Below are 12407 nucleotides of genomic sequence, written 5' to 3'. Positions count from 1 at the left end.
TCTTTAAAGTTTTTTTAATGTTTTTAACATTGTTTTGTTTTAATGTATTTTAAGGTCTTTTTATGATGTTTTAAAGTCTTTTTAGTGTTTCTGTTTGCCGCCCTGGGCTCCTGCTGGAAGGAAGGGTGGGGTATATATAAAATAATAATTAAAAAATTGCAGTAGCTCCACTCCTACCTGCAGGACTGCTACCAGCAAGTAGTACCAGGAGATTGTTGCTCGGCTCCATGACACTTTGCGGCTGTTGGGTCCCACAAGGGTCCATTTTGTCTCCTATCCTATTTAACATCTATATGAAACCATTGGGAGCTGTCATCCAGGAATATGAAGCATAGTGCCATCACAATGCTGACATGCAGCTCAATCTCTCCATTCCATCTGACATTCAAAGAAGCTGAATGTTGGAAGATTCAGGACAGACAAAAGGAAGTACTTCTTTACTCAGCGCATAGTTAAACTATGGAATTTGCTCCCACAAGACGCAGTAATGGCCACCAGCTTGGATGGCTTTAAAAGAAGATTAGACAAATTCATGGAGGACAGGGCTATCAATGGCTACTAGCCATGATGGCTGTGCTCTGCCACCCTAGTCAAAGGCAGCATGTTTCTGAAAACCAGTTGCCGGAAGCCTCAGGAGCGGAGAGTGTTCTTGCAGTCGGGTCCTGCTTGCGGGCTTCCCCCAGGCACCTGGTTGGCCACTGTGAGAACAGGATGCTGGACAGATGGGCCACTGGCCTGATCCAGCAGGCTCTTCTTATGTTCTTATGTTCTTAATCAGGAGAGGCTGTCACGGTGTTGGACAGGTTCTGGAGGCAGTGATGGGCTGGATGGAGGCCCATAAACTGAGCCTGAATCCTGATAAGACAGAAGTCCTGTGGGTAGATAGTTCCCATGTCCAGGAAATAGGTGTACAACCTGTTCTGGAAGGAGTTGTACTCCCCCTGAAGGAGCAGGTTTGTAGTATGGTGGTACTCCTGGATTCCAACTTGTCACTAGTGTCCCAAGTGGCTTCTGTGCCTAGGACAGGTTATGTCCAACTGAGGCTGATTTGCCAGCTACGGCCATTCCTCAGTCAGGATAGTGTGGCCTCAATTGTTCATGCTCTGGTGACTTTCCATCTGGACTAATGTAATGTTCTGTATGTGGGGCTGCCCTTGAAGAGGGTCTGGTGGCTGCAGGTGGTGCAGAATGCAGCTGCTAGGTTGGAAATTGGGGCAGCCCAATGGGACCAATTGCCACCAGTGCTGAAAGCACTGCACAGGTTGCCAGTGAGCACCAGGCCCAATTTAAGTTGCTAATATTAGTGTATAAAGCCCTAAATGTCTTGGAACCCAAGTATCTAAAAGAGCGTTTCCCCGTATCAACCCTTAGACCCTATGATAAACAGGAAAGGCCTTCTTTGTGGTGCTGCCACTGAGCACTGCCCGGTTAGCGCTGACCTGAGACATAGCCTCTTCAGTGGTGGCTTCCCATTTGTGGAATGCTCTTACTAGTGAGGTGCATCTGTCTCCATCACTATTAACTTTCAGGAGGAATTTGAAAACATTCCTGTTTACCCAGGCATTTGATGGCTGAAGAGGACTCTTCCTGGCAACCTGAAGATCATTGATGAAAGAATTATTTTTAGCTGTGTTTTATAATATTTTAACTGTGTTTTATAATATTTTGAACTGTGTTTTAGAATGTTTTTAATTGTAATTGTGTTTTGGAACATTTTTATTGTTTTTAGTATGTTTTCTTCTTGTTGTGAAATGGTTTCATTTATGCTCACCATCCTAGTTCCCAGAGCTTAGAAAAGTTACATGTTTGAACTACAGCTCCCATCAGCCCAATCCAGTGGCCATGCTGGCTGGGGCTGATGGGAGTTGTAGTTCAAAAAAGTAACTTTTCCAAGCTCTGCTAGTTCCTCCATAAGGAAGAGCAGGATATAAATTCAATTAATAATAATAATTGCAGCTCTGTGATGGGTAAACTACAGTTCCCAGGATTCTGGGGGAGAGGGGATATGCTTTAAATGTATGGTATGTTCACAGCCAGTCATAGATAGATCTCCTGTTTCATCACCGAACCATTCTTACTTCTAGGGAACACATACTGTACATTGCCAAAAGCTCTGATGTCCCCGGTTATGATTTTCAGGGAATGACATCTCTTCACTGGGCTGCATTCCACAATCGACCTCAGCATGCACAAACACTGCTGCATAAAGGAGCTGATCCAACATTGGTGGACAAAGATTTTAAAACAGCTCTTCACTGGGCAGTTCAGGTATGGAACAGCTACCAACCTTTTTAACAGAAAATATGTCTCTTACTTGACCCTTTTGTTGGTGAGGTCATGGAAAGTAAAACAAAACAAAACAAAGAACAAATAAAAACTAAAGAATACTCTGTAATGCGAGCATGGGAAATGTATGTGTCCAGCAACATCAGGATCCACAATCTGCCTGTGGATCTAGAGGGTAGTTTTTTTTCATAACAGTTAAGCCATTTCAGACACACCATGCTTGCATGGATAGCTATGGGAGTAGAGGGAGGACTGTGACCAGGACTTGGGCATAACATTAGGACAGTATCAAGAAAATGAATCATTACCCTCTTTTTAAAAAAATGCATATCATTATGTCACTGTTTTGAATATTTCAACATGAGTTATGTTCATACGCCCGTGGCTAGCTTCAACACGTAAAGAAATTATTCACCTTTTCACGAACTGCCTCACCCCAAAGGCTGCTTAAAGACAAGAAATGTAAAAACACTGGCTTGTGGTTGAAAGAGGGATGGAGTCTGAATGTGCCACTGACTGAAAAGAGGTCCACTGAGATTAAAAGAGTTACATTGGGCATGCCCAAGAGCTTTGAGCATGCCTTGTAACAGTTCACAATGTGGGTCCCCACCACAGATGATGCTGGCATCGCACTAGGCCACACTCACAATATATGTTGGCTTAGTTTGGGAAGGGTAGTTTGTGAAATGTGCTGAGAGTTATTAGGAGACCACTATTCCCCTCACAGAGCTACAATTCTCAGAGTTCTCTGGGAAGAGGGATTGACTGGAGAATAGGAGTCCCCTAACAATTCTCAGCACCCTTCACAAATAACACTTCCCAGGATTATTTGGGGGAAGCCATGACAGTTTAAAGTGGAATAACAGCAGAATAAGGGCTTAACCACATGGGAGCATTACTTCGTACTAAAGATGCTGTTTTTACCTGTGTTTTCTATTTGCACCATCCACAGTAAGGGCTCAATGCCAGCTGCAAACATGGTGTTTTCTATTCACACTGAGGGGAAGGATCACACAGTTTCCTAATGGCCACACCCTCTAATTTAACATTTCCACTCCCTCTGGATACTTGGCAACCAAGCATGCTAAGCTTGTTCTACCAGTTAGTTTCATTTAAAAACAACAACCCTGAAGTGCGATTATTTGTATTTGTACAATACAGCTGAAATACAAATCTGTGTTTGGGCAGTCTTATGCTCTTGTGCACAAGGTAGAGAAATAAGGTACTATTTGTAGCAACATAAAAAAGGCTTGCAGAACAGGAGACAGCATCTGCAAGTTGTTTGTCAGCCCACAGGAAATGAAAGAAGGGAGGAGGAGGGAGTGGGAGTAGAGAGAGGAATGACTGACATACCCACCTAAAAGCATTGGAGCAAAGCATCTGCAAGTACTAGAGATACGGAATTAAGACATTTTTCCTTCCCTTTTCATATTATCAGAGGATTGGGTTAGTATGGATTTACAGGGGAGAAACTGCGTGATAGCTTCCGTTTGCCAGTAACATCATGTGAACCATGCAAATTAAAAGGGGATGTGAGTAGCGCCAAACACAGACTAAACCACCATGTAGACAAGCTCTCTATGTATAGTGTGAATGTGGCCATAGTATCCCTCTGCATCAAGAGGCATTCTGGATAAATAAAGATGGTGGCAGTTATAGCTGCCTGGCCTAGGCCTTCTGAATCTGAAATTCTTGCTTAAATCTCTTCCATTCCTCAATTGCCTCGTGTGAGAGAGACAAAGAACTCAGAGTCCTCAAATATTCCATTGTACCTTCACACAACATATTTCATATTTCACTTTGGATACCACGTGTTGTCTTCTGTATGAAGTTTCAGGTTCAATGTAGTAATTTTGAACAGATCTTTTAGTATACAGCCACAAGAGTGTATACTATAGCCAGCATGATTTTTTGCATTCCGCAATGTTAAATTAAAAATACCCCCATGCCATTCCACTGCTTCCCATGAGCTCCTTTCAAAACAAAACCTTACAAAACTTATTGTCCTGAACTCAGAAGCGCTTGCTTAACAACTTCTAAGTTTTCTTTTTTTTTTTCAATTAATTTTTATTCTAATTTTCAAAACCAAAATAATACAAAAAGAAAACAACACAAATCAATAACTAATACAATACAAAAAAAATACATATATATAAAATATTGACTTCTGATTTGTCATAGTTCAGCTATAAATCTATAATATATAACAAACCTATCTCTTAATAGATTATAAAATCACCTTCCTCCAGCGGTTATCTTAGTTGGTTTCAAATCTCATTAACATCATATCATTTTAATATTCCACAAAAAGTCAAAGAGAAGTTTCCAATCCTTGAGATATATGTCAATCAATTTTTTTCTAAATAAACATGCCAATTAATCCAGCTCATCAAATCTACTAAATCCAGTAATTTCAAAACACTATAATTCAACTATAAATCTATAATATATAACAGACCTATCTCTTAATAGATTATAAAATCACCTTCCTCCAGCAGTTATCTTAGTTGGTTTCAAATCTCATTAACAACATACCATTTTAATCTTCCACAAAAAGTCAAAGAGAAGTTTCCAATCCTTGAGATATATGTCAATCAATTTTTTTTCTAAATAAACATGTCAATTAATCCAACTCATCAAATCTACTGAGTCCAGTAGTTTCAAATCGCTCTTCTGTCATTATCCATATTGGGTCCATCTTCCATCTTTACGCACCCAAAAATCTTGCTGTCATAGTCATATAATAAAAGTCTGATAGGAATTTCCTCCATCACAGATATTTTCTTACCATCAAATCCAAACGTAACACTGAAGTATTGTTTCAAAGCCGCATCTCTGCTCCTCTTTTCCACATGATACACTAGTACATTTCTTGAAGGTTTTTCCATTGACACAAAACAGGGATTAATTCTATTAACTTTCTCCATTTCAAGTTCCATCAAATCCTTCCAGTCCAGGAATTTTTTTGAACCGATAATATCTTTATCTCCAATCTCTTCAATTCCTTCAGAGACAGCGCTGTATTCCAAACTGTAATATTTATCTCCAGGATCCGTCACAACCAGGAAATCCAAATCTTTTTTCATGTCCATATTTAAGCCAATCTCCATAGATTGAACCTTGCCTTTAATTTCTCTTTCATCCTTTTTTTGTTTTCCAGATCTATCTTTATTCTCCTTTCTCATAGAATCCTGAGTTTCTTTCAGCTCCTGTCTCATTTCATGAAATTCAGTTCTCCACGCTTGTCTATTATTTCTCAGTTCTTGTTTTATTGAGTTAATCCCATCCATTATTTTCTGAAGCATGTCTAGAAATAAAGTCCCTTCTTGTACATCCAACAACAACTTCTAAGTTTTCATGGCAATACACACAATACTTAGAGAGAATCTAGAGTGCAAAGTGCAAAACAAGAGAGAAAAAATCCAGACCCCTGTTGGACTTTTTTCTGTCAGTACGGTAGGGCCCCACCCATACAGCAGGTTAGGTTCCAGACCCCCACCGGAAGCGAAAACTACCAAAAAGCAGATCAGCTGTGGTGCGGGGGTCTGGAACCTAACCCACTGATCATACCAGAGGAGGAGAAGTCTGATCGCGCCAGAAGAGAAGATCAGCTGTAGCATGCTACAGCTGATCTTCCCCTCCTCCTCCTCCCCTTCTTCCCCCTCCCCTCTCCCTCTCCCTCCCCTTCCTCCTTCCCTCTCTTCTCCCCTCCCCCTTCTTCTTTTCCCCTATAATCAGTTTTACCTATCCTAACCATGATTGCAAGGGAGTAAATCCCATTGAACTCAATAAGCATTGAAATGGTCAATCCATTCTCAGCAGACTTGCATGGGATCCCATATACCTCTCAGATTAAAAAGCAGAGAAATGCACCAATAGGCAAAAAAAACCTTGCAGTTTAAAAATGTACCTATGAGCCAACAGATATTTCTATCAAACTTTAAAAAGCAGAAATTTGTAGGGCAGTACAATATCTCAGAGAGGAGGTCAGGTCTCCTGCTTCCTTGGTGCATTCACTATAGCTGCCCAATTTCCCTGCTTTTTAAAGTTTGAGAGAAATATCGGTTGGCTATCGGTATGTTCTTAACCAAAAGGTTTTTTTGCCTATTAGTGGATTAATAGGCAAGCACATATGCATGCACAACATCCATCAAGTGAATTTAACCTTCTCTAACTGACCAAGCTAACTGAAAGACTTAAAGATTCTGTTCATCTTAAAGATACAGTAACATGTATCATTGCAACTATATATACGAAATTTGTTGTTTGCTAATTAAGGCTTCTGTCTCTACACACACACATTTGGTTTTCAGAGCGGAAACAGGATCCTGTGTTCTATCATCCTGAACCACCGCCAGAGCACATCAATAATAAACTATGATGATGAGAATGGGAAGACTTGCTTGCACGTTGCTGCTGCTTCAGGATACAGCGACATTATCAGTGAGCTGGCTAAAGTCCCAGAATGCAACCTGCAGGCCCTTGATGTGGATGACAGGTGACCATGGAAACCAACTGAAAAGAGCTGCAGAGTTCTGGCTGGGCCCTCGGTGTTTTGACCTATAGTAAAGCACGTTTAGCTGCTTTCTTATGAAATGGAGCCTCTAATGAAATGATACTCTTCATGGCTCCTTCTTGCTCAGCAGCAACTCAGCAAGTGGGTCCCTTAACCATTATTGTTATAGTTCTGCACTTGTGTAAGGAGAAAAGCAAGTGCTATGTGGAGGAGTTTCTTAGTATTTTGTTCACTTAAATTTTAATGTTCACTCAAAAGCTTAATTCATGGCACACAACTCACTAAAGATGAGTCCTGTGACTTAGGATGTAATGACATAAAGAAGGAAGTGCTTCTTGCACCACTAGGATTAAAAAGAAAGGGTAGAATATGAGATTTCTGGCTAGGCTTTTGCCGCACAAAACCCTTCAAATAGAAAATGCCTTCAAATAGGGGAGCTCTCATTTTAGAAATACAGCCCTATTGTAAAGTGACAGGAAACTCACAATAGCCAAGCATTCATTTCTTGAGAGCCAGAAGTCACTGTAATGTTTTATAAATAATATTTTTTTTAATTGCAAGTAAGGATGGAGGAATCTGTCTATTTCAGTTCTCCCAGTTTTTCATTTTTCTCATTCCTAAATTCACTTCCCCACATTTCTGCAACAATCTGCATTTAAAAACAAAAAAATTCTCATGAAAATTCTTCAGCATTTTAGTGCATATTTCTCCTAATAAAAGTATTTTCGCATGAAGTTTTGACTAATGTACACATTTTTGCAAGCAGTTTATTCTAATATAATACAATTTTGTGTTATTTCTCACTAATGTATTCATTTTAAGGCACACTTTCCCCTGATATAAGCATTTCTGTAAACATTGTCTAGAGAATTGCACCTCAAAATTCGGATAAGGGTGAATTTCAAAGGATGGCTACTGTTCAGTTCTCATATTGTTTCAGAAAGTGTGAATTTAATTCGGCTTTAAATGCAAACTTAATCAAATTTCTTCATCATCCCTACTTGCAAGACACAGGAATATTTGTGGGGAATGTTTGATCAGTATGGTGCAAAAATATGTGATGTCAGTTTTATAAAATAAAGTAATAATTAGAGTTCAAACTGCCCTGTGAATGATCTGGGAGCACTGACGCTAAGCAGGTATGGACCTGTTAGTTCCTCTGGACTGGAGAGTGTGGAGAACCCCATGTGAAAATTTAATAAAGGAATAATAAACAGATTGTAAAAAAAACTTTCGAACTTGCAACTTAACACAGGGAATTCAGTCTTCAAATATTTGGGCTGTGATGCAATACTTCAATCTCAGTTCAATGTCCTATTGGCAAATCCAGAATTACACCAGAGTGTGCGATCTGCAAATATAGTACAGTATAGGCTGTGCTACTGAAATTTATGTTTCTTTGGATCAGGGCCGGTTCTAAAGGGCGGCCAGGTTGGGCACTGGCCTGAGGGCCCCGGAGCTACAGGAGCCCCTAAGGGGCCCTCTGCTCCCCTTCCACGATCCGCGCCACCCCACGCCCCCCACTTACCTGTCAGCCAGCTTTTTAGCATTGCCCTTAATGAAGATGGCGGCCACAGCTTCCCTAAGGTACTGAAGCCACTGCTGCCATCTTAGTTGATGGCAGAGATGTGTGCGCGTAGCACGCACGTGTACCATCAACAAAAATGGCGGCGGAGGCTTCATTCCCCTTAGGGAAGCCACAGCCGCCATCTTCATTAAGGGCAATGGTAAAGACTAGACAGGGAAGGGGGCCGTGGGGGGGCACACACGCACGCACACACACACACACCGGAGGGCCAGGGCAAGCTGATGCCCAAGGGCCCCCGCATGCTTGGAGCCAGCCCTGGTTTGGATGCTTAATGTTCAAATTCAACTCCTTTAAAGTGGAGTCAGAGGAACAACTGTGGGTATCCCACTGAGGAACAACTGAGGCATGTCATAGAAAAGCGACAAGAAGATTTATTGGATCTCACCAGCTCCAGGAATCTTACAGTCATGCTTTATAAAAGGTGGTGAACTACACTCTTGCCTCTGACATGTAATTGCATGAAAATGAATAGTTGCCATGCCTCAAAAACCTGACTTCACAGGGGGTGCACCACCTCAGCTGGGTGTCTTATTCTTAGCCAGATTTTAAACAGCACAAGGTTATAAAATACATTTATTTTCTGCTCCCTAGGACACCTTTACACTGGGCTGCAGCAGCAGGAAAAGCTGACTGTGTAAAGGCCTTGCTACAGCTAGGGGTAGATAGCAGCCCAAGAGACATCAATGAGAACACCCCACTGACATATGCTATGTACTGTGGGCACACAGCATGCATCAAACTGCTTTCCCAAGAGAACAGGTAAGAGTCTTACCTTTTGACTTCTCCTCCTTCCAGCAAGGAAAAAAAACTGAAGAGCAACCATTTTAACCTCGGAACTTATCAGGTTGCCTCCTTTTGTGGTTTTCTCTGAGGGCCTTCACATTGTTGTTGTTTTTTTCATGTAATAGCCATTAGAGACGGGATCCTTTGGCCAATGCTAGTTCAAAAGCATTCCATTGACCTAACAGGCCGGTATTGATTCAAGTTCATTCTTTGTCCGCTAGTCACTGCTTTTACCGATCTAATTTTTTTCAATCCTCACAAAAATACTGATATTAATACTAATAATTTGAAAGGAAATATTGATAAATTGGAGGAAACATCAATAAAATTATTCTTAATATGAAATGGATGTTAGAGGCAGATTTTTAAAAAAATCTGTTTTTGAAAATAGCTGTGGAAAATTGCTACATAAAAATCCGATCTGCAACAACAGAGAAGAAATGAGATAATGGAAAAATCAGCATCAAATCCGACTTGGGTGAACTCCTAAGCACACCCCTAACAGCCACATCGTTGCTACTTGAGTTGCACTGAATGTTTTTCAGTTTCTATTTTTTGAACTGAAATTACCATTTTGTGTGAGAAAGATCGATTTGATTAGAGTTCATTCTGTATCTGCTAGCCACTGCTTTTATTGATTCATTGTTTTTTTGCTCAGAAAAAATATCAATATTAATATCAATATTTTAAAGGAAATATTGATATTTTGAAGGAAATATTGATATTTTAAAAGGAAATTTGATAAATTATTATTCTTACAATTGATGTTTTAGAGTCCCCCTTAAAAAAAAAAAAAGGCTGTTTTCAAAAATAGCAGCTGAAATTCACTATATTAAAATCCAACCCTCAGCAATTGAGAATAAGCAAATTAATGGAAAATTCGGTACCAAATCCAAATTGGGCAGAATTCTAGCACATCCCTAACTTGAACCAATACGTTCTTTTTCAGCCATCACTTTGTGGTTTCTCACTCTTTTTGGTTCTTTATTCAACTGTAAGAAAGGCTGTCTCTCGCCCCCGCTATGTAATTGATATATAGTGTGGATGAGTCTGGTTCTGAATTGGGGTTTGTGAGTCTAGAATCAGCCCTGCAGACAGTCTTTGATTGTTTGTTAGTGCATGTTCTAAATTAGGTTCAGAACACACAACCTAGATTACAATCCAGTTTACATAATCCTCAATCACATACATAGCAAATTCAAAGAGTCTTGGGCTGTGTATAAAAGATCTAAATACAGTTTGAAAAATTCATCTTTGCTTGCAGGTGTGCACATTAATTTTTTCTGTCCCTTAATAGTACCTGATCAAACAGGTTTTAGCAATACTTCAGGAACCTGTAAAAACTGTTTATCCAGAGATCAACTGGTGCAGAAAAAAAAAAGTGTACACCTGCCCTGTGGTCTATATCGCCATTAAGTCCCTAAATGTTGTACAGCCTTAGAGTGATTGTCCATTGGTTCTGGCATATAGCCAGATTCACTTGCAAAAGCGGTTCATAAAAATGTAAATGTACTGCCTTCAAGTCATAGTTTTCTTTAAAACACCAGCATGTACTGAAAAATTGTTCTGGATACAAGATGTAACAACGGTAGTGTAGTATGAATTCTCTGTGCATTTTGTGCAATATTGAGTATATACTCTCATTTCAATAAGTCACCTAGGAAGATGGAAATTTAGCATAGCTTTTTCCCAGTCTTCTGAATGTTACATTTCTCTCCCCTTCCCCTCCCTCTAGTTAAAAACTATAACTAGTTATATTTCCTGTGCTGCAAAATGTGAAAGTGGAAATACCTAAGCCACTTTTCCGATAAAACTGCAACAAACTACACTTCCTGTAAAGGTTTTACCAGAAGTTGAGTTATTAAAGAACAACATTCTCTAGTTCTTGCCACCAACATAGTCTAGGGGATATTGAATTTTTAAAAAAAACAAACAACCAAAATTCACTCCCTCTGTTATATAGGTGGAAAACTAGTCCTGCTATGCTGTTTGTTGGTTGAAATCCCATTATAATCCTGTTATCAGGCATGTAAAATTGTCAAGTTTGTGAGCTTTAACTTTATCTCTGTAAGACATTTTATTAGCTGATGCAAGTTTTTTAAAATATTGGAGAATGTCGTTGGGGTTAATTGTAGAAATATCATGGCTTGAATATCACTGGGTCTAAAACTAGCAGTAAAAAGACAAACCTATTTAAAATCACATCAAAGCCAAAAAAATCTAGTTTAGTGGGGTTTATGAGGCTATTCCTCATGAGGACTAATAAACTGAGGCTCAATCCAGACAAGACTAAGATGTTGCTAGTGGGTGGTCCTTCTGACTGGATGGTGGATGTCCAACCTGTCCTGGATGGGGTTGCACTCCCCCTGAAGGAGCAGGTTCTTAGCTTGGGGGTTCTCCTAGAACTGTCTCTGTCACTTGAGGCTCAGGTAGCCTCGGTGGCACGGAGTGCCTCCTACCAACTTTGGTTGGTGACCCAGCTACACCACTATCTGGACAGGGATAACCTGGCTTCAGTTGTCCATGCTCTGGTAACCTTCAAACTAGATTACTGCAATGCGCTCTATGTGGGGCTGCCTTTGAAGATGGTTCGGAAACTGCAGCTTGTGCAAAATGCAGCGTCTAGATTGGTAACAGGGACCAGATGGTCCGAACATATAAAACCGATTCTGGCCACCTTGCATTGGCTGCCTGTATGTTTCCGAGCTCGATTCAAGTTGCTGGTTTTAACCTATAAAGCTTTACACGGCTTGGGACCACAATACCTGATGGAACGCCTCTCCCGATATGAACCCACCCGTATACTCCGCTAAACATCAAAGGCCCTCCTCCGGGTGCCTACTCCGAGGGAAGCTCGGAGGATGACAACAAAGGAGAGGGCTTTCTCAGTGGTGGCCCCCAAATTATGGAATGATCTTTCTAACAAGGTGTGCCTGGCACCCACACTGTTATCTTTTTTGCACCAGGTCAAGACTTTCCTCTTCTCCCAGGCATTTTAGCATGTGTTTTAAATTGTTTTAAATAGTGTTTTGATTGTTTTTAAAAGATGTGTTTTTAAATTTGTATATTTGTTTTTAATGTTTTTAGTTATTGTAAACCACCCAGAGACCTTCGGCTATGGGGCTGTATATAAATACAATAAATAAATAAATAAAATAATACTCACTATTGTAAGAATGTTATATGTGGATATAATTCTGGACATAAACCATACATTTAAAGCACATCAAAGGA

The 12407-nt window shown here is 40.2% G+C and overlaps 1 protein-coding gene across 1 annotated transcript in view; it reads left to right on the top strand.

Moving 5' to 3' along the window:
* The window catches only part of ANKRD55 (ankyrin repeat domain 55), a 59226-nt gene that overhangs the window by 36010 nt on the left and 10809 nt on the right, over positions 1–12407 (top strand). Inside the window, exons 6-8 of the mRNA XM_061608547.1 lie at positions 2140–2268; positions 6600–6784; positions 8982–9149. Of these exons, the coding sequence (XP_061464531.1) occupies positions 2140–2268; positions 6600–6784; positions 8982–9149 (482 nt within the window). The remainder of the gene's footprint in view (positions 1–2139; positions 2269–6599; positions 6785–8981; positions 9150–12407) is intronic.

The sequence above is a fragment of the Rhineura floridana genome, chromosome 1 (genome assembly GCF_030035675.1).
Source record: "Rhineura floridana isolate rRhiFlo1 chromosome 1, rRhiFlo1.hap2, whole genome shotgun sequence".
NCBI lineage: Eukaryota > Metazoa > Chordata > Lepidosauria > Squamata > Rhineuridae > Rhineura > Rhineura floridana.
This window is presented reverse-complemented; position numbering and strand designations above follow the sequence as displayed.